At 35.3% G+C, this 27276-nt stretch overlaps 5 protein-coding genes across 8 annotated transcripts; 2 read left to right on the top strand and 3 right to left on the bottom strand.

Annotated features, from left to right (window-relative positions):
• The first annotated feature begins 651 nt into the window (after window positions 1–651).
• LOC113403553 (histone-lysine N-methyltransferase E(z)) lies at window positions 652–9845 on the top strand. Of its 3 annotated transcripts, none has more exons than XM_064217293.1 (17): window positions 652–866; window positions 940–1123; window positions 1289–1504; window positions 2528–2664; window positions 3365–3525; window positions 3594–3757; window positions 4704–4718; window positions 5522–5622; window positions 5708–5822; window positions 6281–6373; window positions 6771–6898; window positions 6961–7109; window positions 7645–7751; window positions 8030–8219; window positions 8293–8483; window positions 9013–9178; window positions 9411–9845. In XM_064217293.1, the coding sequence occupies exons 1-17, from the start codon at window positions 792–794 to the stop codon at window positions 9469–9471; spliced, it is 2253 nt and encodes a 750-aa protein (XP_064073363.1). In that variant the 5' UTR covers window positions 652–791; the 3' UTR covers window positions 9472–9845. The 3 variants fall into 3 exon arrangements, with proteins under 3 accessions (XP_064073363.1, XP_064073362.1, XP_026499916.2); XM_064217292.1 differs by having other exon boundaries at window positions 3362–3525; window positions 9411–9844; XM_026644131.2 differs by lacking the exon at window positions 4704–4718 and having other exon boundaries at window positions 3362–3525; window positions 9411–9843.
• A 155-nt stretch (window positions 9846–10000) lies between these two features.
• Window positions 10001–11719, bottom strand: LOC113403554 (FAD-linked sulfhydryl oxidase ALR). The gene is made up of 3 exons (XM_026644133.2): window positions 11492–11719; window positions 10921–11114; window positions 10001–10495 (listed from the first exon to the last, which is right to left on the bottom strand). Exons 1-3 carry the CDS (start codon window positions 11600–11602, stop codon window positions 10333–10335), a joined length of 468 nt encoding a protein of 155 aa, XP_026499918.1. The 5' UTR covers window positions 11603–11719; the 3' UTR covers window positions 10001–10332.
• A 930-nt stretch (window positions 11720–12649) lies between these two features.
• LOC113403568 (cytosolic Fe-S cluster assembly factor Nubp1 homolog) lies at window positions 12650–19329 on the bottom strand. Of its 2 annotated transcripts, XM_026644152.2 has the most exons (9): window positions 19188–19329; window positions 19023–19103; window positions 18560–18720; window positions 15173–15274; window positions 13771–13861; window positions 13564–13635; window positions 13250–13443; window positions 12880–13066; window positions 12650–12806 (listed from the first exon to the last, which is right to left on the bottom strand). In XM_026644152.2, the coding sequence occupies exons 1-9, from the start codon at window positions 19216–19218 to the stop codon at window positions 12769–12771; spliced, it is 957 nt and encodes a 318-aa protein (XP_026499937.1). In that variant the 5' UTR covers window positions 19219–19329; the 3' UTR covers window positions 12650–12768. The 2 variants fall into 2 exon arrangements, with proteins under 2 accessions (XP_026499937.1, XP_064073409.1); XM_064217339.1 differs by having other exon boundaries at window positions 12667–13066.
• Window positions 19330–19568: 239 nt separating this feature from the next.
• Window positions 19569–22867, top strand: LOC113403566 (tektin-3-like). Its single transcript, XM_026644146.2, has 11 exons — window positions 19569–19706; window positions 19785–19924; window positions 20052–20303; window positions 20368–20458; window positions 20526–20667; window positions 20737–20834; window positions 20954–21073; window positions 21643–21775; window positions 21849–21979; window positions 22305–22459; window positions 22542–22867. Exons 1-11 carry the CDS (start codon window positions 19680–19682, stop codon window positions 22750–22752), a joined length of 1500 nt encoding a protein of 499 aa, XP_026499931.1. The 5' UTR covers window positions 19569–19679; the 3' UTR covers window positions 22753–22867.
• A 221-nt stretch (window positions 22868–23088) lies between these two features.
• Window positions 23089–25277, bottom strand: LOC113403569 (cytochrome c oxidase assembly protein COX11, mitochondrial). The gene is made up of 4 exons (XM_026644153.2): window positions 24924–25277; window positions 24404–24559; window positions 23913–24080; window positions 23089–23320 (listed from the first exon to the last, which is right to left on the bottom strand). Exons 1-4 carry the CDS (start codon window positions 25155–25157, stop codon window positions 23177–23179), a joined length of 702 nt encoding a protein of 233 aa, XP_026499938.1. The 5' UTR covers window positions 25158–25277; the 3' UTR covers window positions 23089–23176.
• Window positions 25278–27276: the final 1999 nt, after the last annotated feature.

The following is a 27276-nucleotide window of genomic DNA, read 5'->3' as shown; positions in this document are numbered from 1 at the left end:
CTATTTTTTTAATTATAGCAACCGGTTCGTTTTTAAGATTCCATCTTACTAAGTTCTACTTTTATAGTGTTATATCGAAATGAAGCATAGTATATATGTACATTATTCTTAATTTTTCGTATAATGTATGAAAAATTTGCTTACAAGTGCCTTATTGCTTAACATCTGAACACATTTTGAGAATTTTTTTCTTTTATTTTTCTCACTCATACTTCAAGCCTTTATATTCCTAATATTAAGCTAACTTATTTGTTATTATATGATAAACCTGGTCGAAACTTAATATTGTATGTCGTGTAAAAAATAAATAGTTGTATATAATAAAGAAATTAATATCTTCTTTTTTCCGAAAGGCTTTGAATGAGTAGAATTTCCATTCCAAACCGTGAAATAAAATTAGAACCTAATTTAATAACCCATGATTAAACAGTATAGATGCTTAAACTAACATAATCGGATGATAAACTAATTATATTTTTTTATTTAAAAAAAATAATATCATCATGAATGTCATAATATACCTCAATAATAAAGTGTCATATGATAAATAAAATAAATAAATAATCTGTGTAATGTTTGTTAAATTTCAAACAGAAGTTAGAAATCAGAATCGAATTATTAAGTTATCTGTATTCTAATTTTATAATTCTTACTCTGTATCACCGGGGCGCTCAAGTTATTGTTTAATCAATAAATCATTAAAATTGTATTTTTAAGTTAGCGCTTTTATGTATGATTGGATAAAAGTAAAGTTTATTAGAATTGCCTATTTGTAAAAATAAATTTACCATATGAGTAAATCTAAAGTATCAGCAGAATGGAAGAAACGAGTAAAGACGGAGTACATGCGCCTTCGACAAGTAAAGGTATAAATTGCTTTTCTTATTGTTTTACACCACTTATGTTTTTGTTTTTACTGATAAATAATAATTATTTTAGAGATTCAAGCGGGCTGACGAAGTGAAAGTGGCATGGGCTCGGAATTTGCGTTTAATGTCCGAGGCAATAGAATCTCGCGAAAATGAGTTTTCAGAGCGTGGACGTCGACCGTTCTGGCCTCCTCCTGCACCAAGCTCAAGCCATGAGACTCTTATGAAGCGAGCTGAAATTACACATACGGATGGTACCATTTTTTCTTTTACACACCTTGAACTATTAATAATTATAAAATTGTTGTCAGAAGTCAAAAACTTTTCAATCACTCTGATACTTAACTTTTTTAAAAATACTAATTGGCAGACTTTATATTAGAAGAAAAATTTTAATTAACAAGGTTACATTTTCTCAGGTACAGGCGTGGTAACAACACAGCAAGTACCAATCATAATAATAAATTCTGTTAATCCAATACCAACCATGTATACCTGGGCGCCAACACAAAAGAACTTTATGGTGGAAGATGAGACTGTACTCCACAACATTCCATACATGGGAGATGAGGTGCTGGACCAGGATGGTACATTCATCGAGGAGCTCATAAAGAACTACGATGGGAAAGTGCATGGTACATCGGCTTTTTCATCATTTTACTATTTGTTTGTGGATTGAACCATAGTCATAATTTTTAGATAACTCATGAGAAATAGTCTGTTTCCCATCAGACATAGTTATATCGTTGTACTTTGACTCATTTGTTTATTTATAGGCACATAGAGAACACTCATATAATTATACCTTAACTTATACGATTAGTCAGTTTTAGAACCATAACATAATAAGTAATATGGTTAAAAGGTAGGAGTAAAACCAAGAAGTTGAATTAATGTTAGTAACCACTACATAAAGTTCACAATGAAAACATATTTAATAAATTGTTTCAAAGTTTTAATTTATAGCTTTATTTATTAATTAGCTTATAAATATACAATTATATCCACATATGTAATATTAACTTTTATTGTAATTGAAGTTATGAATGTAATATCTTCTGGTAAAGATATTCAATATTCTAGCTATATATCTAATAAAACATTCATATTTCAGTTACTTTGATTACTAATAAAGTTATAATATTTTAAAACATGTATATTCAATTTTAGGATAGTTATAAGTAAATCGTATAGTGGTAAGTTAATTTTAGCATCAAATTGGTCCCGTCCACAAACTTAATTGAAATAATCACATTGGTGTGTGGCTCTCATAAATGCTTCGGTGGATATCGAAAAAGACAAATAATTGCATTTAATGAAAAATATCTCAAGATCACATTTATCGTGCTTCTTATAAACCTATTGCAAAGTTATGTAAATATGAAATCTATTAAGGAGTTATTTCATTCTAACTAATAATAATAATTTATGCATAAGCCATTTGATTAATAAATAAATACATTTCATTACAATGATACGGAAAAATTGAAAGCATATAATGTTATTGTGTAAAGAGTCGAAAGTTTATGACATAAATAATGACTAACACATTGTTTTGAATAAATGAAGTTGAACAAGATATTTAGGAAATGAAATAAATTACTGCAATAATGTTACTTCTTTAAGAAAGTAAATAGTAAAATTTCAATATATTTCAGGTGACAAAGAAGGTGGTTTCATAGATGATCAGCTATTTGTAGACTTGGTTCATGCACTAGTAGCTTATCAGACGAAGGACGAAGTGGCCGAGGAAAGAAAGGAGAGGGAATTGCGTAATTCAAAAGAAGAGAAAGAGGTAAATAGTTGGCTTAATAATAATTATAACTATTATATGGAGTTGAGCCAGATCTTATGTATTAACAAAAAAAATCTATATACATTTTTTTTTCTCCATTTTGTTCAAAATGCTCTGTGGTTGGTTAAATGGCTCTTGTAAATGGTTCAAAATGAGTACCCAAAAATTCCATATGGTGATACCATTTTGATGAAATAATGAAAATTAGCTGTAATTTCAGCTTAGCTGATTTAGTCAATAATTTTCCTATTAAAGATGTGCTATGATATGCCATGCAATTATTCAGGTCCTAGGCTACCTTTAAGTTCAATACAATAACAATCATTTCTTTGGTTTAGTTGCTATAAGATTATAAACAGATGTTGATATTTATGTGCAGGAATTTTTCGTGAAACTGAATTTACAATATGTACGTCGCATACTTTTTTATTTTGATCTATTAATATTCTTTAGTGTAAAAGTAAGTGACAATGTCTCATCTCAAAACGACGCGGTTGCGTGTGACTCAGTTTCGAAAGGTGTGATCCCATTCTCATCGCGCACGGATTGATAAATTATTGTATATTTATGTCATTTTTCTTACTATTTTCTCTTAAGCAGACGGCTTATCGAGTATACTTACAATTTATTTTCGTTTCATTCAATATAATATCAGCAATTACTTCCTAAATTATGGACTCGATCACAACGTTTCCAGAAGGAAACTCCAAAGGACCAAGAGGAAAAGGACAAGGACAAGAAGGAAGTCAAGGACGGCGAAAAGAAAATTATACACGAGAAACAGTTCCCGATATTCATCATCTTCCAGGCCATAGGCTCCCAGTTCCCGGACAAGGGGACCGCCCAGGAGCTCCGAGAGAAGTATGTCGAGTGAGGGTGGGTAGGGAGAGGGGGGAGGCCGGCCGCGGCTGACGTGTGCGTGTGCGCAGGTACATCGAGCTGACGTCCCGCAGCGACCCCAACGCGCTGCCGCCCGAGTGCACGCCCAACATCGACGGGCCGCTGGCCGAGTCCGTGTCGCGCGACCAGACCATGCACTCCTTCCACACGCTCTTCTGCCGCCGCTGCTTCAAGTACGACTGCTTCCTGCACCGTGAGTACCGCTCCTCCGCTCCTCCGCTCCTCCGCTCCTCCGCTCCCAGTTTCACCCTTTTACAATGCGTACACGTATTAAACCGGCCATGTGCTACCCGTTGTGGTAACTGATCTGTTATTTCCCTTGTGGTAATCGTATTGAGTCACAAAGAACCGCTGCTGTCGCTTTTTAGTAGTGAATTGATCGAAGAATATGTGGCAAAATAAGTATATTTAGTAAAATAATATCACAATAAACATCGTTAAATCAGTTACTTACATATTCATATTACAGTGATATAAATTTGTCTTCTCATATTTACAGTTGTAATTGTAATGAAAATTTTTATATCTGGCAGGAACCGTGTGGAGCATAGAAATCATTTTTGTTATGGATGTCATATAGTGAAATATTCAAGTGCAAGCAATTATCACAAAACCGTAGCCCAAAATATGTATATAAAAATATATGTATGTATCATAATAGAATCATTTTACTCAGTACAAGATCATATAGATGATAAAAAATTATTTAGTTTAGTTCATTTCAAGAAATTTTCCCTTATTCGTACGTTAGTTGTTGTCTATCATCACGGCCAAATAATTTCTTAGGATTGTCTTACATGCTGGACTCGCCTCGCCCATCTCTAGCAGCGAGCGTCGACCAATGAGGTGCGAGTGTTTTGTCCAATAGGAGTTCGACTCGTCGAATGAATTGAATAATTAAATATAATAAAATATATCCTAAACCTTCTGTTTAATATTATCTAGTAAAAGAATGACTTCAGCAGTGATGATAAGAGTCTAAATTATTGAGATATATTTTTATTTTGGTTATATAATTATGTACGTATTTGTATTACATTTTGATAATAGATTCATAGTCATAATATTATGTGTATTATAATGATGATTTGAATATATCATACGCCTTACCAGTTTATGTTATTCTGTTTGGCTGACAGGAAGTCAGGCCACAGGTAAGGTTAAATATATGAAAATTTCATCTTTTATTAACATTATTTTTGGCTATTTCGCAATTCCAATATCAGAGTGTATCATCCACGAATGATATTACACAATGAGATAATTGGCAGAAATAATTATATGATGAAAAAAAAAAATAGTTCAAATTTACTCGTTTTAAACTTGACTCTAAACGATTACACCTATTTTGCTCTTTATTTATTGTATATTTATTTATACGCCATTTTATTTTGGTCATTGTGTAATTATGTTTATTTTTTTTAATAATTTTAATTGTTTATTTTATTCATATTACTTGTAATTCATTTGTAAATTCATGTTTTAACTTTAAGATTGGGACGGCTGCATATTAGAGTAATTGGGAAGGAATCATTAAAAAAAAAAAAACAAAATTAAGACCATATTTGAAATGGATTTCGGTTTTGTCTCTATATTGGGCTTCTTCAAAGATTGTGTAGAGTTAGGGTTGTCAAGTTTGCCTTTCCACAGTTTTGTTCGTGACTGGGACGTGCTTGTGCTTTTGTCAATATTTTTTTTGTACTACGTGTACTATATACATTTCCAAAGGTCAATGTTAAACTTTATTACATTTGTTTCCTGTTTGAAAGATATATTTCCTAATCGGGTACCAATCCTGGATTTTGTATTCAAAGGCCTGGCAACCCTACTCATAACAGAATCTACGGCAATTGTCAAAAAATAAGATTTTTTTGAACAGAAAAATCAGTTTCGGTTGCACGATCGTCAGTATATTAACCGCATGCGTTCTAATTAGTATTCTATACAACCCAACCAGGCCTACAAGCGTGTCACCCGCGACCGAATTTAACCAAGCGGAAGGGCCCAGACCTGAAGCCCTTCTCCGAGCCGTGCAGCCCGAGCTGCTTCATGTTGCTGGTAAGTGTCGGCGTGTGTCGGCGTGTCGGCGTGTCGGTGTGTCGGCCTGTCGGCGTGTCGGTGTGTGACGGTGCGTGTGCCGCAGGAGGGCGTCCGCGAGCAGCTGGCGCGCGAGGCGGCGGACGACAAGCCGCTGGCGCTGGACTCGCCCAACGACGCCTCCTCCGAGGACAGCAACGACAGCAACCGCTACCAGAAGGGTAACTATGGGCCCCGCTCTGCACTGGTACCGCCCCCTCATATATTCTCCCGCCCAGCAGCAATACTTAGTACTGACGTTTTCCGATTTCAAGGGCGAGGGACCCAGTGTAGCTACAGGCACTGTTGACGTAACATCTTAGTTCCTGGCTCCTTTTTTCATGGTTGGTTAAGCCAACAGAAATAATAAAAAAACTAATCTAGATTAATACCAGATAATAGAAAAAGAGATATACTTCTGAAAACAAACACTCTAATATATAGACTCGTAGTGACTGTGTCAGCTCGATAATTTTTGTTTAAAAATTGTTTGCTTCGTGTGGGAAACGAGACCTGACATTCGATAGTATGCTTTGTCAAAAGTTGTCAATTTAATTTAAAACTGTAACACCTACTTTAATTAAATATTTTTATTTTCTTAGTAGAAAATGATGATGATACGGCGGTGAAATAATTTCAGGTAGCAACAGTAACTCCAGCAACAGCAACTGGAGCACGAATGGAATCAACAAGCCCGCCGACTCTCCGGCTGAAGCGACTTATAATGCCCTCGGTATATATTATTACATTCAATTTATATATAAATATATATATTTATGGAAGTTTTAATGAGCGAACTGAATTAAATTAGTAGGGGGGGGGGGGGACCAGCGGTGCTATTCTGCAAGAAACACCTTGCGAATTAATGTTAAGATTGATTACCGATTTAAGCTGATATACTGCTTTGATGCATGCTGATGTAGTCTCTAATAACGTTGTGACAGTTTACTATCCTGTTCTGCGGTGGTTTTTAGAAAATACTCATCAAATCTGTTATAAGTTTTCAAGGACGTTTATATTTATATTACTATAAATACACTCGACCTATGAGACCAAGAATTAGTAAAATATCAGACGATAATACGTAGAACACACACAGTTCGATCTCTTGATTCCTGTCCTAACTTTAGGTCTGACCGTGGGCGACGAATCCGAGTGGACGGGCTCGGACCAGTCGCTGTTCCGCTCGCTGCACAAGGTGTTCCCGGCCAACTACTGCGCCATCGCGCAGGTGATGCTGTCCAAGACGTGCCAACAGGTAACGGGCGGCCCGGCCGGGCGCGGCGCCCCCCCGCCACCTAACGAGCGACCCCCGCGCAGGTGTACCGGCACTGGACGGAGACGGGCCGCGAGAGCTGCGGCGTGCAGGCCGAGTGCACTCCGCCGCGCAAGAAGAAGAAGAAGCACCGCCTGTGGTCCGTGCACTGCCGCAAGATCCAGCTCAAGAAGGACTCCGCCTCGCACCACGTGTGAGTGCCCGCATTTGCTCTCTTATGGGACGCCCCTAGGTACCACGGACGTACTGTATGGTGTTCGTCGACGCGTCAGTCCACTTTGTAAATTTTTATGTAAATATATTGAGCGTAATAAAATTAAGTTGTAAATATTTTTGTGATTGTTCTTATATGTTACCTTAATAGTAATTTATGTTTATCTAATTATTTATTATTGTGTTGTTTTAGGTTATGGCTTAACAGAGAGTCTACTATTATGCCTTCAAAATTGAATTAAGCCTGTAATCTCGACCGTACCGTTCAATCTCCGTCGTGTCTTCTCCATCGCACGTGACATTGGCGAAATAATATGTGCCCTCTTGGCACAAATAAAAGCTAGAATAAAAAAAATTACTTAAAGTCAAAGAGTTGGCAAATAATTACTTATAAATAAACATTTGGATAGTTTTAATAGTTGCTAAATAGTAACGGCAGTATATAATGATATTAATATTTTGTTAGTAATAACAAAATAGCATTCATACATTTATTCTTATTAAAATGTCCGCAGATACAACTACACGCCGTGTGATCACCCTAACCAGCCCTGCGACAACATGTGCCCCTGTCTCCAGTCACAGAACTTCTGTGAGAAGTTTTGTCAGTGCAGTAGCGACTGTAAGTTTTTAATAAAATACTTTACACAACTAACGGAAAATATAGCTATGTACCAATATCCATTAATCAAATATTATCGTTACATTCAATACCGTATCGAGTAAACTCAATAACACCAACCGTCACTCGAGTACGAGAAATATTGAATAGTGTTTGAGGAAATCATGAGGCCGATTTTGATATGAACCAAATGTATTCCTATACCTATACATAAAACTCGAATCGATCGATTCGTAATTTGTTAGTACCTCCCGAGTGATCCGACTTGGCGTCCCCAGGCCAGAACCGCTTCCCCGGCTGCCGCTGCAAGGCGCAGTGCAACACGAAGCAGTGCCCGTGCTACCTGGGCGTGCGCGAGTGCGACCCCGACCTGTGCACGGCGTGCGGCGCCGACGCGCCCGCGCCGCCGCTCGCGCCGCCGCTCGCGCAGCGCCTGCCGCTCTACTGCCGCAACGTCTCCGTGCAGAGGTGCGCCCCCCGCCGGCCGCGCCGCGCCCCCGCCCCGCCCGCCCCGCACTCGCTGATGGCTCCCCTGCTGCAGGGGCCTGCACAAGCACCTGCTGCTGGCGCCGTCGGACGTGGCCGGCTGGGGCATCTTCCTCAAGGAGGCCGCGCACAAGAACGAGTTCATCTCGGAGTACTGCGGCGAGATCATCTCGCAGGACGAGGCGGACCGCCGCGGGAAGGTCTACGACAAGTACATGTGCTCCTTCCTGTTCAACCTTAATAACGGTAATGTGGCAACTATATACAAGTTTAATTTATCAGTGGAGTCATAGTTGCTGTTGTGGTTCTTATCTTTTAACTTTCTATCACTTCAAAATTGCTAGGCCTACTTTAACTTTTTATTTAATATGACCACTTCATTTATTTTGCTAAATTTATTATGTATTTCCTACTGCCCTTTCCTCTAAGGAGAGTTAGAGGCTAGGAGGCTTTTTCCACCATGATTCTGCCGTGCAAGTTGGTGCAAACTTTTGTGGAATTTCATCTAACAATAAGGTTTTCTCACAAATATCCTTTACAGCACAAAAACTGAGTTGAATTATATTATAGTCATAAAAACTAAGTGAGCTTTAACCTGTAATCCTTGGATAAGATTCCTGTGCTTTATTTATATATTTTTTTTGCCACGTCCTCGGACTTGTCAATATGAGAAAGTAATTACGAGTTAATAAATAGATGACAAAGATATTATGGGTAATAATTTCACAATCAATAAAATGTTTAACTTATCAAAACTGTTTTATGGTAATATTAGATTTCGTGGTGGACGCGACTCGCAAGGGGAACAAGATTCGCTTCGCCAACCACTCTATCAACCCGAACTGTTACGCCAAGGTGATGATGGTGAACGGCGACCATCGCATCGGTATTTTCGCCAAGCGCGCCATACAGCCTGGAGAGGAGTTGTTCTTCGATTACAGGTAACATTGTTTTGACTCTACTCAATTGCTAATTGTCTATTTAAGATGCTTAAGATTATAGAATGCCCGTTAAGCCGTTGGTACTGCGCCAATCTCTGAATATCGGGAATAGAGAGTGCACCTGTTTGCACACTTCACACACCACACTGAACCTAGCACTGTGTTATCTCAATGTGGTGTTCAGTATAGTTCATTGAAGCTTCAAGTTTTTAAGCTGAAATTATTGTTTCAGATATGGACCAACAGAACAGCTGAAATTCGTTGGGATCGAAAGAGAGATGGAATTTTTATGAGAACAAACCAAACAAAGACCAGAATGACCAAAATGTTGGTCTAAAAGTGACTGATATGTCGTGTCTGGTTAAACTGTTGTGGTGACAATTTGAAATTGATTTTCATTAGTTTTCATGGACGAACTGTTACTTTCAAGATTACAAGTAGACTTAACTATTTGTTAATCTGAGATGGGAGTATAGTTGGGAAATTTAATTATAAGATTTTTTTTCTACATCATAATGTTGTATTGTAACTTATTGGATTATATAGATTAAGTTTTATTGTTAAGTATATAGTGATTGTTATTTGCAATTAAAAATGTAATTCGGATTCATCAAACTTTACAATCTCAGCATTTTGTATGTAAATATTAAATCTGATTTTTTAATAAATTGTCATAATTATTATCATTTATCTTATAATATCAAATAACTTGTAATGTAGTTCTTTTTTAATAAAATTTAATAAAGCAGTTGTTTTTTACTTTTTACATTTATTTAGTAAATGTCAATTATTTCTCAGTTTGGATGTAAAATAAAATATCAATAAAGAATCAAAATAGTTCTTGTAATATGTAAATATTTATAATTCTAATGTTATTATCACATTTTAACTACAGGTGGCATTAAAACAGACAAAATAGTTATATCTTCATATTAAAACAATGCTTAATCTTTAATATTAAATATGTAAGGCTTCACAGTGAAAATACAACCTATGTGTATAATATTAGAAAGGCATATTGGATTATTTAATTGTTTTAATGATAATAAAAATTTAAAAACTTTGATTGTACAAATTGAGTATATTAAAAAGTTGGAGCAATAATGTGGTCAGAAAAAATAATTAGGCAATATTTTCACTGCGATATTGTACAGCTAATCACAAGAACCATCCAGCCAGCCGTCCCGCCACCTCTCGTGGACTTTGCTGCAGTCAAACACTGGCTTGTCTAGTTTAACATTCACTATGTTATGTCTCTCACACAACCACTTTGCGAGTTCGTCTTTGGATTTTGTTTTTGGTGGATGCTTTTTAATGCTGTAAAGAGAAAAAATATATTTCAAATACCATTTTAGTTCATCTAATAGAAAGTATCAAGTTTGTTAACTATATAGAGATAGAAATAAAATAATATGGAGACTAAATATATAAATAGACATAATTCATCTATTGTAGTTTATTTTTTTAAATAAACTTTTTTTAGTGTTCCAAAATACATGTACATATAGGTTCCAAGTGTTTCAACAGTATAGTATAAATGACATGAGAAGATGGGCAGTTCTGTATCTCTGACATTAATTTGTTTTCTTCATATAAGTCCAAAATATTCTTAATCCCTTTATTTCTAATAACAGGGCTTGATATCACTTTTATTTTTTTAAGGTCTTTTATGATCAATTATGCTGCTTATAAATGTCAGGCAGAATAATAGAAAAGGTATATAATATTTGCTAGTTACTTACTCCTCTTGAAAGTCTAGAGCGCAAGGTTCACATGGGTAGAATTGAGCGAATATATTGAAAAACTTAGTCATGTTATCAGATTCAACTTTGGTTGGCTTATCTGGAAAGTATGCAGCCATGGAGTGAAGAAAGCCCCACGTCGACCTACCCAGCTCATCCTTATCCAGTGGACACTCCTTGGCTTGCTTAGGTAGCTTAAAAATAACAAAAAATAAACTGTTACATAATAATTAACAGTTAATTGTCATATATTTCATCATATTGTTGAAATTTATAAATGGGTGTTTTGGAATTAATAATTACATGGCTGAGGTATTGCAACAGATTAAATGATGGTTTTGGGCGATTGATAACGTTAATTCTTATGAAATTATATATTAAAATTATGATAACGATCTATTGACCTATATTTAGTGAAACTGTTAACTGTGCCACAGATTTATAAATGAAATAACATAATATACAACATTTTTACTGTAACGGAGGGATATAGAATTAATTTTTCTTTTTACAAAATATTAATCTAGTCGAATTTTAGAATTAATGGTTACGAAACTGAATATAACCTTACCGGTTTACTCGGCGTAGTAATTTTTGACTTATTCTGCAGTTTTGTCCAAGTCTTGAAGTCTGAACATGCTCTGCAGGGTTTGTCTTCTTCTTCATCACGATGAGCAGGCATTAGGATAACTTATACTTCAAAGTTTCTTATCTTTGTAATATTTTATATTAATTTTGCAATATTGTTTACAACCTCTATCTGACATGTCAATTCAATTTATTCGACTTTTTTTAAAGTTTTTCAGTTTATCACACGGGCAAGTAATTATTTATTAATTTGAATTATTATAATATTTTTAAATTCGATCATATTTTGGACACTAATTTTCTGCTTATTCTGCCAGTGTCAATATCATGTGACAGTGACAAAGATAACGAATATGGTCGTTTGGAAATTATAATAAATAAAAAAAGGAATAGGACTCTTTTTAACTGAACGTCCACGTTTATCAAATTTTAGTGAATTATCGTTCTACATGCTTTATGTTTACGTATATGATAATTCAAACATCTTCGAATTTGTTTTCAAAGCATAAAAAAATAACATATGAAACTTATAACAGTAACGTCTTAAACTCAGGTTAAAATAATTTTTATAGCATTTTATTTTATAAAAATGAAGTATAATTATATTTTTTTTTTCTATGAGTCGTATCAGATACCTATATATTTTTTTAATTCTGTAGTACATATAAATAATGTGCCTGTGATGTGAACTCATTGAATGTACGCCTAATAATATATGGCGTTTTAAGACCAAACAAAAAATAACAATCAAATACATTCATTAACTTAGTCACAGGACACTTTTGCATTTGATTACGTCCCTCGTCCAATGCTCGCTCTACAGCGCGGTGTTGCCGTTGACGTCACGGCCACTTATTTCAATATACCAATGATGTGTTTCACATCTTAGTTCTTACCCACAAACGTGTATTACATTTTATATATATTAAGTATTACACATATAATACATATATTATGTATGAAATACGTAAAATAATTACTCTGAAACAAGTGACCAGCCTAAATGATTCAAGTAGGCATTGGTGCGCAATTTAAAGGTTTTATTTCATAAAAATACCACATTATTAATTTAATCACTAATAGTCCCACTGGAAATAAAACAACATTTATAATGTAAATATAATGATATACTTATATTACAATTTATAATTCATAAATTCCATCGTCTCATCTATCGTTTGTACATAGACTAGGTATAACAATAATTTTGGAACAGTCGCTCCACGGCCGCCGCGCAGTGCCGCTCAAGATCCGAGGTCCCTACGAACTTTTGGGCCGATCACACGAGGCAACGATTTCTGAAACGAAAAAGTTAAACGGGTAGAGTATAGAACACCCGAGGCGGACGAGCGATATTTCGGAGGCGCGTACCGGCCACGATCGCCCGCAGCGCCAGCACGGCGGGCGAGTGCGGCAGCTCGGCCACGAAGTCGGCGCCCGAGTCGCAGCAGCGCGCCAGCAGCGGGTCGAGCGGCAGCGCGCCCAGCAGCCGCGCGCCCAGCGCCGCGCACAGGGCGCGCGCGCCGCCCGTCGTCGCCGGGAAGATCTCGCTGCGCGCCTGCGCACGCTCGCCATATTTTTATCGGAGTTTTGTTTCATTTCTCTAAATAGGGATGTTGGCCTTCAGGCTGTTCTGACTGACCGTTCGTTCGTTCTTGGGGTACACACGGAAAGCGAACGTATCGCACGAGGAGTATGCGGACCCGTTTCCGTTCATGAGCATTTCGGGGCGGCACGTTACCTGGCAGTTGGGGCACACGAACAGCGACATGTTCTCGACGACGCCGAGGACGGGCAGGCCGACCTTCTGGCAGAACTGGATCTCCTTGCGCACGTCGAGCAGCGCCACCTCCTGCGGGGTGGTCACCACCACCGCGCCCGACACGCCCGCCGCCGACAGGTACTGGATCACGGACAGGTGCTCGTCGGACGTGCCTGCAAGATATACGACATTTGTAAATGTAACCTAATTACTTATTATTAACGTATTGTTACTATTATGTATGTACGCGATGTTTGTATGTGTGTCACTATAGAGTAAAAACGTGTCTTTACCTGGCGGTGTATCGATTAACAGGTAATCCAAGTCCCCCCAATCCACTTCACTTAGGAATTGCTTAATCATACCTGCAAAATAATTAACATTAAATATTACCTACGCACATATTTAAAATAAACAACTTACTAACGTTTTTATTTTCACGAATTAAATCATTATATTGATTCACATCAGTAAAATGGATAAATTGTTCATCTGCTTACCATTTTTCTTAGGCCCTCTCCAAATAACGGCGTCATCGGGACTAGCCAATAGGAATCCGATTGACATCAAAGACAAATTATCAGTTACATACTGAAATATAAATAAATATTGTGATAAAATTTTTTAAAAACCTAATCAAAGGCAACGTGATGAAATGAGATTGGATAAGTCCAAGAGTAGAAGTAGTTTTATAAAGTAAATGATTAGTATTGTTTACTTCTGAACTGTCAGAAAATTAAGTTTGATATTAACAGAATAATTATATTATTTTTTATTGCTCGGTGAAGTTTCACCACGATAAGGTCGCAGCTTTCGCCCCCGTATATAAATAGTACATATTCGTAATGGGTTATTCGTGACAGATGTATCATGAATCAAGTATTTAACCATCCAGAAACACTGTGGAAACAAACTGACTATCAAACGTTCTAATATTAAAAAAAAACTCTTCAGTTTTTTAATATTATAACAGATTACGGTATAATTAATAAAAGTTGTTTAATGCCACGAACAAACAACATGATATTGTAGAAAAACTGAACACTATTTGGATATAAATTAATGTTTCATAATTTTAATTAAAAGCAATTAAAGATTGGTTTGTTGTGTTACGTTAGGCGACGAGATTGAATACTCTCGAAGCCATTCAACTGCGAGGGAATGGACCTTTATCTAATTTCATTACATTATAAATAATATAAGATGTCAGCGCTAATTAAGGAAGCTACATACAAATATAATAAATTATATTATTTTATATAATCTCGTGATATTAATAATACAGACATCCTGTATATTTAAGTACAGCTTTTTGAAGACGGGCTTCTTATGAATCAGTGTTCTTCAGTCGAACTAACAACGTTTTGAGGATATCTTAATATATCGAAACTTTACCAAAAGTTCTCTTAGGTAGTTTTTTGCTCATTTAGTATTAGCGCAGTTTTTTTAGTACAGCAACGGAATATGGCATTCTACATACAAAACTTGGGAAAGCTTTTGATAGTCAGTTGGTTTCCAGTGGCTCAAATACTTAAATACTCGATTGTGACATATTTAATCGATCATTATATTATTAATATAATACTATTAAACAAGAAGAATAGCCTTTACAGACCAAAGAGAGTCAAGGCAAATAAACAATTTTAACATTGAATGACGAAATATCTTTGGTCGAGATCTTGAATAATCTAATGACATTGAATGTTAAGGAAGTTGCCATCGGAACTTTCGAAATAAATTGAATGCGGATATAAGTAGTTATGTGTACTTGTGTTGTATAATTAAAGATATATTAATCAACTAATTGTAGTGCACAGTGTACGAGAGCGATTGAAAAGCAAGGAATATGTAAATTAAATAGTTTGTTAGCTCAGGAGCTGTAACTGTCAGGACTGTACTCACGACAGGAGACCAGCCCGAACCAGAGTTGTGTACTTGTTCCCCGCTGACGCCGAGCACGCGCGGCTGGCTCGGCCCACATATATCGGCGTCTAGTATACCCACCTACAAAATAACAATTATACTATATTTATAATTATATAAATAACAGTAATGATGACGTTACGTATTAGTTGAGTTTAAAATTCACAACCTTCCTACAGCGGTTTCGCCACGGTTTGAGACAGAGGGTTCTTGTTGTTTTCTGTTTAGTATGACTTCCTGACAATGTACATATGTATATGCAAAATTTCGTGACGTTCAGTCGAGTAGTTAAGACTTGAATTCTTTACAAACAAAAATAAACTCAATTGAGTTTATTTTTACTTTATTTTAACAATAGTTAGGATGTATCCGAATATAATTATACGGTAAACGTACATATATGACTGAACTACATTATTCCGGATAACAGTGACCTCAAATGTACTTGTGTCAGCATGATGGTGGAATAAAGCGAACCTCCTCTTCAAAAGCATTAATATAAAACCTGAGCTCAGCAGAGGGTCTCATAGAGAACGTTACTAACTTTTTTCATACTTTTACATACATTTGAGTTTTACATTAGTTTGGGACTCTTGATATAAAACAGAAATTCTTTAATTTTTAAGTGAACGAAACTGGCGCTGATTCTTCTCGTTCGCTTGAAGTTTTTACTGATTATTACATACCTAAAACTTTCCTTCAAGAAGCGAATTATTTATAATAAATAATAATAAAAAAATAAATTATTTTATTTTATTATTTTATAAAGCTGTAATGCTGCAGGTTCAGCTAGGCACCAACACGTATAGATTTGGAATTCATACAGAAATAGTTAAATTTTTCTTTTTTTAAATATACAATTAATCTCCACAGAGGTCCGCCCGATACGATACGACTGCCCAAAAAAGGAGTGTGTTCATGTGTTTGTTCTACCATAAATTTTAACTGGCTGATTTAGATGGATTGGGTATCGTTACTCCGTTCCATCTAAATATATTTGTTGTTGTTTTATTTTTGTTTAATGGTATTATATTATATATTATTTTAACAATTGAGTTTATTTAATGGGCCTGTATCTTCAAAGCTGATCTGGATCGCCAGTTTTAGTTTGCCTACAATAAGTATACGTCGCCTACTGTCTGTTGGTTAAAAAGTTTGCTCCAGTCTACATAGCTCATGTATTAACATAAATATTAGCGTAGTCGGAAGAATACTGTATTCATCCGACTACGCTAGTATTAGTAGTAGTACGCTAATATTATAGTATTCTTTTATTCAATCAATATTAAGTATTTAAAAAGCAAACTAAACTTAAACACACCTCTAATGAGCTGATGGTACTCCATTGTTTTATTTTAAGCTTTCAGGTTTAATATAGAATATACAGATGATAAATCCATTGATTGACCTTATCTGTTAGAGATTATGTAAATGATTGCTTGTAGATTGGAAATGTTATTTATATTTTCAAAAAAAAAAAAAAAAGAAAACTTAAATAATAAAAGTAAGTAGAAAACATTCGTAATAATAAGCCAAATGTCTGGTGAAACCATTCATTGATTGATTTTAAGACTTAAGTCGAAAAATGAATTCCTTATTCGACGTATTATATCGTAGTGACCTATATAGGCGGCTGTGCCAGGCGGTGCCGCGCCACGAGACGAGGCCTTGCGAAATCTCCCACCAGACTTCGGAATCGATACACGTCTCTCGTATTTTTTAAGCATTGATATGGAATTCGGCAGCTCATATGAACGGCGTTCGAGATATAATAGGGTAAAGTTTCAGTTTCTATTTATTAAACACAATTACTCTACTAAAGTTCTACTTTTCACGTTATCTTTTATCCATAATTAAGGAATATAGTTATCTTGGTAGTTCAGTACACTTGTAGTCATTGCCCTAAAGCTGTGCATAAATACGCATTCGGTACATAAATATACTTTTATATACATTTTTTTTGATTCACAAATTTAATAAAATTAATTATTTTGGTTTGTTACACTTGGAAGTGGTTTAAAATATACAGTTTCAATATATGATCAACGAGAAGTAACATCTGAAGTTTTATACACTCGTAAAAAGGTAATCTTATTTTTTCGTAAATTATCGTTATATTATATTATAATTTCGTTGTTAGAGCAATGGTAAATTAGGCTACCTGATGTAGGTGGTCACCAACGCCCTTAGAGAGACAGACCTTGGGAACTAAAATGTTATATCCCTTGTGCCTGTAGTTACACTGGCTCACTCACCCTTCAAACCCAAAAACATCAATACTAAGTATTGCTATTTGGCGGTAGTATACATATATGATGAGTGAGTGGAACCTACCCAGACAGGCTTGAACAAAACCCTACCACCAAGTAAGGATTAACTCCAAATATAAGTTTCTTTTTTAATAATATAAAGAAAATAAAATTTTCTTGTTAAGGTCTCACACAATACACAAAATTTCTTTTTTTTTTTGTATAACTTAGTGTTCACAAGTTGGTCGAATTTCAGCCACAATCTTTATTAAAACTGGCATATTTCGAACATTTTTCATTCTCCTTAGTTTTACAATTTTTGATAACATAAAGGGTCGTCAAAACCTATGAGGTGTTAAAAAAACGAAATATCAATTGATAATCAAAGGAGAAAAAGATATTGCTGTGTTTTCTTTGCTCGCTTATAATTATATAAGACTACTGTGACTGTTATATATCAGTATTTTAAAATATATAATTGTGGTACAATTATTTATCTCATTTTAGTCCATTGTCAACTGTTTGTTTATTATTAAAAACATCACATATTATGTAACATGAACACACTTGAATGATTGTGCAAAAATATTCGAAGAGACATTAACAAGTTGGCAATGATTAATAAAAAATTGTTCTATACTGATCACAATAGTAAGCGTGTATTTGTATGAACAGAGTAATACAGGTAACCTATGGGATATGTAATGTGAGTAAAAGACTAATTTAAATCAAAATTAGCTTATTTTTTTAATATTGAAATATTGAATTAATATAATATTTTACCATTTATTGTTTTCGTTGCACTGCTAGACATGTTTACCGAAATGTACTTTGATTTTTCTCAAATAAATTAAAAAAAAATAGTATTCTTGTTGGGTGGCATAATATAAGTGCCAATTGATGTACCCATCCAGATGAGCTTACCAAAAATTCAGTGATTTATTTGAAATAGTCAAAATAACTTATTTTGTTTTGCATGTATGTTGATGTGTTTACGAATTTTTAACATTGGTACCAATGAATGATGAAATATCAATAAAAATATTGTTTAGCAACAACAATATTTTATCAAATGAGATAAACATGATTGTTGTGAAATGATGATAAATTGACTTACATTTGCATCAGGATTGAGTTTGGCCAGCGCGTGTCCCAGAAGTGAGGTGACAGTACTTTTACCCACCCCACCTTTACCGGAGAGAATTATGATTTTGTGTTTCACATTGGCTAGGCGCTCTTTGATTATTTCAAGAGCAGGATCTGGTCCAGCTGGCACTCCTTAAAATTTGTTAAGTAATGTTGTTTTATTTTTATTTTATGAATAGATTATAACTACATTCTATTTAGTCAAAAACAAAATGTAAACTAATAATAACTTACAGCTTTGACCATATTTAAATGGAGATTAATTTTATAATATTAAAAGGGTCATGTTGTTATGCTATCAATGTTATTACAAAGTTTTTATTTATATTTCAAGTGGTAGCATTGAAACCTTTATCTGGTATCGGTGTGCTTTGTAAATAAATAAGTAAATCCTGATCGTATATCAGTGATATCAGTAATGTTTTCTACTATACCTGATGCACAGATGTTCTGGTTTGGACATCCAGCACACGCCGAGGCTTTGCCTGCATCCTCGCTCTGAGTACCAGGGCAATCTGAACGAAATAAATGAGTTTATTTCAATATTCCAGGAACATTCAAAATAGCTTATGAATAAAATCAAATTATATGTAACTTACGATTAGGTGCGTTTTCAGGAACGCTACTCATTTTTTTTTATTTTTTCAATGGTGTAACATTTATTATTCAGAATGTTAAAACATTCGCATTAAAAAATACTTTCAAGCAAATAGTGTTCCCGACTTAATGGTATCAGTGACACTGTCGTCTGTCACAATAATATCTGCTCACTGCTGTTGCTCTGTCACGAACTTGACATTGACTTAATGTTTTACGTTTGGGAACAAAATCGACTGAAAGCACAATAAAAGACACAACATATTAGACCTATTTAGTAATTCTGTATTCAACTTTATTCACTATATTAACTAAAACATAGACATTTCATTCTCTTTAATACAAACTAAAAAATAAAACAATGACATAATTTAAAAAAATGTCATTACTAAGGAGTAACATGACACCGAATAACATTTTGAATTTCTAGTTTTATATTGATGTTTTACCATTAACTTATTTATTCTAAATTTTGGCTACCAAATCCCACAAAAATGGCTAAAGAAGTTTCCATGTGTACAGTAAATATAGCATTACATATAATAATAATTATATTATTTTTTGAAAAATGTCGATCATTCAATTACTTTTATTATTAGCAACTACAACAATGGAGTCCCGTAAAAGAAACTCCAGGTTCTCCAAGTGTACCCCCACAAGTAGGGTACTGTTTCCACTCTCCAAAAAAACATCCGTGGAGACCTATCATGGGCTACGAAGAGATTGAAGTTACACCGATGTAAATATATTTTATCATTTAAATAAGCTTTTTATAAATGACATAGTATATTAAGTTATTATGTTACTTTTGCTGCTAGTTATTTTTGATATAAGTTTTAATCTCATAATACTGTTTGACGAAATAGGCCATCCCAACCGATTACAAATACCATGGTGGATCCGTGCTATACGCCAGCTGGGATGGCAACAGAGCCTCTGCGGTTTCCTAACCTCGTCACAGGCTTCGACCGAAGCCCTGAACACGCAGCTCGAGCAGCGCTTTATACTCGATACACCCAGAACGAATGGAATCAGACCAGCATCAAAAATTATAACGAGTCTGATGCAAAAAGAAACTTCTCAGAGCGTGTAAGAAATGATATTATGCGGATGCTAAGGTAAGATTTACTGTTATTAAAAAAAACAAACTCGGAAGATACTCATATACTAAACAAATTACAGAGAAACTGACGAAATTGGAACACAGGGGCAACGAGACTCTGGTAGAAGAATCGGCGAAAGGATAACAGACACTACATTTTGGCGCAACGAGGTAAGGTTTTCTGCTGCCTGTACACAAGTACATAAAAATAAATATTACCCGTACATCCTTTTTTAAGGTTTCGATAGAAATGGAGCGGTTAGTGGCGACCTGTGAGAAACTGAACGATACGAGGAGGCAGCTCGAAAGAGCTATCGCTGGAATTGAGGGCCCTCTTCATATTGTACAAGAATGTTTGTACCACCGCGAGAAGAGACAAGGTTAATGTTTTTTCTTGTTGTATTGATAATAAATCATATTATATTTTAATCAGTAACGTTATTTCTCAGGGATGGAGCAAGTTCACGATGCAGTGGAGCAGTCTCTTTTAAAGGAAGTAGCTACACTTCGGGAATGCCAGGACAAGTTCCGAAATATGCTCGAAAAGGTATACGTACAATATGCTGAACTTGGGACAGTATTTAAGATTGATGACGGCTTGTTTGTGATGACCATGATATTTATAACTAGGTTGTACAGACGATAGATTTTTTTTATATTTTGCAGGTACGGCAACAGTCTAAGAACTGTCGCGCGACGCAGCACGAGCTGGAGACCGACCTTCGTAACAAAGAGTACGCCCTCGGCATCGACTCTATGTGCCACCAACTCAACAACTTTTCCAAGGCAAGCGAACACTACCATCAAATCGATTCAATCATAAAATCAATCCTAAATTTTATGATACATTTTTACAAATGTCGATAAAATATGGAATCCAGAAACATTCTGGTCCATCATTTTTTTATATGTTATAGGGGGCAGGAGGCTCACCTGATGGAAAGTGATTACCACCGCCCATGGACATCTGCAACACCGGGGGGGTTGCAGGTGCGTTGCCAGCCTTTCAGGAAGGAGTACGCTCTTTTTTTGAAGGTTCCCAAGTCGTATCGGTTCGGAAAAATCGCCGGCGAAAGCTGGTTCCACAGAGTGGTTGTGCGAGGCAGAAAATGTCTTAAAAAGCGCTCTGGTGGGGATTTTCGGATATCTAGATGGTGCGGGTGAAATTTAGAGTTTTGACGAGATGTCCGAAGGTGAATTTCAGCTGCCGGGATCGATCCAAACAATTCCTCGGAACATTCCCCGCGGAAGATTCATATTACATCAATCCGCCTTTCATACTTCGACGCGAATGTTTATGTAAAGCATCCCAGTCCCGAAGAAGTCGTAGACTCGAGCGAGTGGGGGCGTTACAGGGCCTGCAGTTCTACGCCGGCATCGAGCGCTACGACCCCACGGTGTGCGACGGGGCGCGCTGGGCCGCCGCCAGCGCCGCCACGCTGCAGCGCTCGCAGTCCGAGCGCGCCAAGGCCGTGCAGATGCTGTCCGGTGAGGCGCGCCGGCCGGCGACCCGGGCCGCGCCCCCCCCCCCCCGGCCGCTCTGACGAGTTTCCGTCCGCAGACGCTGAGAACTTGATCAACGTTTCGGCGACGGAGATTTGGGATCAGTGGAGTAACACGAACAGCGCATTTACGCGTCGGATCGCGGAGACCATCGAGATCAAGAACAAATTACAGCTGCATTTGCACAAAGTGGGTAACGTTACTTCCGTAGCAGAACGTGCGTGAGTTTGTTAAAAATACATCGATAAATAAATCATATTATTCAACATTATATAGATGATGAAAAAGCGTGGAGATAGTATTATATATATATATAATTGTATTTACTGTACTTTTTTGTAGTGTTTTTGCAGGTTCCTCTCGGTAGAATCTACACTCCGAGCCGGTGGTAGCTTTACTTAATATATTTCTTTAAAATGACAATCGAAGAGTGCTTGTACAGTCTACTCGAATAGAGTATATATTGTATTTGTTAATGGAATATCTCAGAATATTAAGTGAACATTTGACTCAGATTCAACAAGAAATGTTCGACGTGGAGAAGACGCTGGAGTTGCTGAACAAGGCCATCGAGGACAAGCTGCAACCCATGAAGGTGGCGCACACGCGGCTGCAGGCGCGCACCAACCGGCCGCATCTGGAGAAGTGCAGGGACGAGGCGCAGAACAGGTGCAGTACCCGCCCGGCGCGAGGCCCCCGCCCGGCGCGAGGCCCCCGCCCCGGAGCCCTCTCACGCGAGCGCCGCCCGCAGGCTGGTGCGCGAGGTGTGCGAGCTGCAGGCGGCCATGGACACGCTGCGCGGCAAGCTGCACACGGCGGAGGGCACGCACCAGACGCTGCTGGGCGTGCGCGCGGGGCTGGAGGCCGAGCTGCGCTACAAGAGCAGCACGCTGTTCATCGACCGCGACCAGTGCATGGGGCTGCGGCGCGGCTACCCCGTCACGGCCGCCGTCAAGGCCTAGGCGCGGCGCGGCGCGGCTTGTGGAGATTAAATTCGTAGTTCAAATGTCGTCTTTTTATTACACCACGCTTCCGACCTTTGCGCTGTGATTTTTTACTAAAAAAGTAAACAATCTTACGTACGGATTCACGTGCTCTAACGACTTATTTTTTCCTGTAACCTCTTAGTTAACACTGAGATGTACTCGTCTATATGTGCATTTTAGATAGAATTATTTGGAAAAACTGACGAATGTCAAAGAGTTCTTAAGAGTAACTTTCGTAAATATTTCTTTAATAATGAAAAATATAAAAAGGTTCTTGCATTCATTGTATTGAAAGTACACAATAACACAACATTTGCTAAACTTATATTTTAATTTAAAACAACAACTACATAAATTACATAATCTGTGCTAAGAATTGCTTTTATTTACATCCCAACATTTATCTAGCATAAGTAGGAACAGGTAACTTCAGCCCCTCCTTAGCCTCAAAGAAAGTATAAGACAGTACTATTTCATCAACATATTCCATTTTGGGATCTTCTTGAAACTCTGGATCTATGTAGAAAAACACAGGCATGTCGACCTGTAACAGGAATAAATAAATATAAATTAGTTGACATAAATACTTTTAATTTATATACAATAGTGATGCATATAGTCAAACTATCGATGGTTCTGCAACACATTTGTGAAAATGAATAAAATATTAATCATCAGAACAACAGTACAGCAGTTTTGGTCTGAGATGTTCATTAAGAATTTACTGGGTCGAATGGGATTACATGATGTGACTACTACTACTATAATACCTATGGTAACTAGTTTTCTACTTGACTGATTTGATAGTGCAAACAAAAACTTAATTTAAAAAAAATAAGCAGCCAAAGAAAACAGGAACATATTAAAGAAATAGATCAATTAATAGTTTATCAATATTTCGTATTCTGCCAATAAAATTGAAAGGGCAAATATATTGATATAACATCAAAACGTTATAGTTTAACAACAGCCCATACCATATATATTATTTTAATTTCATTTCATAACATTATGTAACAAGTAACCTCACACAATAAAAATGATTTAAATCTTATGTTTTGAGGCCTGAATGAGGTTGAATGTCTTGAATGTTTTTGGGGTATTTTTTAAATGATACATCAAAATATATATATTACCTGCTCATGAGGATTTAGCATTTGTTCCTCAAAGCAAAAGCACTGAATCTTATTGAAGTACTGTCCCGCTTCAAACGGGATCACGTTGTATGTGCTAATGCCAATCACTGACTTATCTGTGGGGTTCCGTGCTGTGTAAAATGCAAGTGCAGTCTCACCCGGCACCACCTGTGAAGTATCCACTTATAAATATTCTATTCTGAATATGTAGAATCTTTTAGATATGACTTTTTATTTATTTATTTTAAAGTGTGTTCGTTCTTATTTTTTTTCATAGTATTATGTCTTAAAGCATATTACTTTTAGCTGAGAAATTTCCTTTAAGATGTTTTTAAAAAAGTAGAATTTTTTATATGTTGCATAACAATATATTGATACCAACATAGTTCTATATGGTGCCGCCCACCTCATTGCATATCCCAGTCAGTACGACAACATTGTGTGTGAGGAATCTGCATATCATATACAAGTTTGATAAGGAGTTAACTTACAGTGATATCTGTTTGTTGTGGTTTAAAGTTCCACTGCATTGAAGATGCAACATCAGCATTAAAGCGAATCTTTAGTGGTCTATCTTTGACTGCTTTCATCTTACTGACAGAAACATCAGCCTCTGCTTGTCCAGTAGTACCTCCATAGCTATATGCCTGTGAAGCATGAATATTGTCACTGTATTATTTTTATATATATGTACTGTTTAATGGAAATTGTATTTTTATATTATAACCTGAATGAAATTTTGAACCATTTGACAAAGTTAATAAGACTGCTTTATGTGTCTAATGTTTCTAGTATTATATGGGAGAGGATGCTCAATACACTATACAAGGTATTTTTGTTCAAAGTCGATTTATAATACAAGAACTAATATAATAATAATATTATTAAAGAAACAATAGTAAGATTGTAATGCACGGTTAAAAATTAAGCCGTTTCGCTTCATTTACAAAATTCTTATGATATCATCTATTGAATATGATAAGAATATATTTCCTACATGGTTAGACATACCTGGCAAAATATCCTATATAATGGTACTGCCGCATAACTTAAACCGACTGTCATCACACCGAGTGCTATCATATAATTAAGAGTTGACCCGATTTTTTTTTGTTCGTGTGTTCCACGAAGAACACAAACATTAGGTAAAACATGTTTAGAAAGTAAAATAACAGGCGAACTTCGACTTATATTATTCCTAAATGTATTAAGGTAACACTTATTTATAGAGAGTAATCTATTCATATTGTTAAATCACTAATCTGTTAATTGTTTAATTCAAATAGAGACATATTATAGACTAATAATAGTCAATTGATTGATAATTTTTGCCGAATTTTTCTATCGTTCTTATTGACATTGACATATAGAATACTACAAATAAATTATGACAGTTACTGTGCGTTGAGAAATGTAACCAATCAGAATATTAAAGGTATACCTAAACTTGTTTATATTTACAAAATAAAATCTACTTTTAAATTAACATATCTGAAATAATTCAATATTATTTGAATATACAAATAGGTGATCTATTTGGATTTTCAGAAAATATCGAATTTTTCATTACATTTGCTCAAATATACTTTTTCAGTTATAATTATAAAAATACTATTTATACTCTCTGTTCATAATGTTTTTATATACAAATGAATATATTACTATATGTTATACCTTTGCCATTAATTAACACAAAAATTATGTGAGAGACCTCGGCTAACTTTCGCGCCAATGTTTAAAAAATAATGCTGTTGTGGCATTTTATAACGTAAACGTGAAAACTAGCCTAGAAGGCCTTTTTTATAATCTAAATACCTAATAAAAATGAAATTACGACATAAAATTTTACCTTAACTTTAATCAGAATTAAATTTAATATCACATTTTTTATTTTCACTTTGAGCGATGCATCATCCTTTGTATTCTATAGTCATGACTTTGTGTTTCGTCTTAATATGAGCATCCGTGTGAGTCTTTTGATAAGCTTTGTATGTGCAATCCAGAAATGGACAGCGAAACATTGGTTCTTTTCCACATTCGTAGGTAATGTGCCTTCGGTAAGTGCTTTTATGTCTGTACTTCCTCTTGCATTTTTCGCACTCGAAACTAGAATCGAATTGCGACCAGTAGTTTTTTGTCTTCATAGGCATGATGGGTAACATATTTTGCATCATGTTTTTAAAGAAATCCAGATCACCTGAAACAAATTGTTTTCTAAAAATTTATAAGAATTTAAAACAACTCTTATATCTATGTACCGTATATTACTGAATTTTTATATTATAGATTTAAGGCGGAAGGTGGGTCTAGACTATTAAGACACATTAGTATTTATTAAATAAAGAACATTTATTCTCATTCTTAAATCAACCAAATTAAAACAAACCAAACACACTCCACTTTAAAATAATTTATAAAATACAAAACAAAAATCTTTTACTTTTTAATTTGTGCAGTATTTGACCACGAATACATTGTATACACCATAAAATATAACAGTATTTTGAAAAAAATAAATAAACTTGACCTAAACTTGATATTCATATGAAAAATCACGACGCATCAGGGCTTGAAATTGTATTTTTCGTGGATCGCGCTCAGGAGACTGGTATTTAGACCGCGTATTTCGTCCAAGTACCTGCAGCGTCGATATTTTTATACGATGCAGCGAACACGGCTTGTAATGCAGTGTCGCTATTTCGTCTTCGTAAAAAATCTAATAATTTTAATAGTCATTTATTTCTCGTATTCCAGAATAATCCTTTTTTTATTATTTTGTGTTAATATAAACCGAGAGATATCATATAAAATATTTTTTGATATTTTCAATTTAAATTTTATTCCTTTAAACATTAACACAAAGTAATAAAATATGTAAAAAAACCTACATACATACACAGTACATATTTTCATAAAAACAATTATATATAAAATATTAATCCAGATGCGTTTTAGGTCTAAGTATAATATTGTAGGTTTTTATTTTGCTTGATATCAACAACACTATAATTAAAAAAAAAACAATTACTATTTAAGTTTAATTAAAATGAGTGCGTTTTTATAATAAAAACACTGAATCAATATTATTTAAAAACTATTTCATTTTTTTTGTACATATAGAATGTAACGTTGGTAAGTAATTATGAGTATATTTTGATGTTATCGTTATTATTTATCAACCAAAACCTAATATTTTAATGATAACGCATTTGTAATTTTGAAATTAAAGGTAACATGTAATAATAATAAAAAACTCAATATTTCTTAGATACAAAATGTCCATTCAAGAATTTTCTATTGCAAAAAAAAAAATCGCCCAACTGCTAATTAAGTAAAATTGTAACAGTTCTGAAACGTAATTAAT

This window comes from Vanessa tameamea, chromosome 16, assembly GCF_037043105.1.
Source record: "Vanessa tameamea isolate UH-Manoa-2023 chromosome 16, ilVanTame1 primary haplotype, whole genome shotgun sequence".
NCBI classification, from domain to species: Eukaryota; Metazoa; Arthropoda; class Insecta; order Lepidoptera; family Nymphalidae; genus Vanessa; species Vanessa tameamea.
Note: the sequence above shows the minus strand (reverse complement) of the source record. Positions and strands in the feature narration are given on the sequence as shown.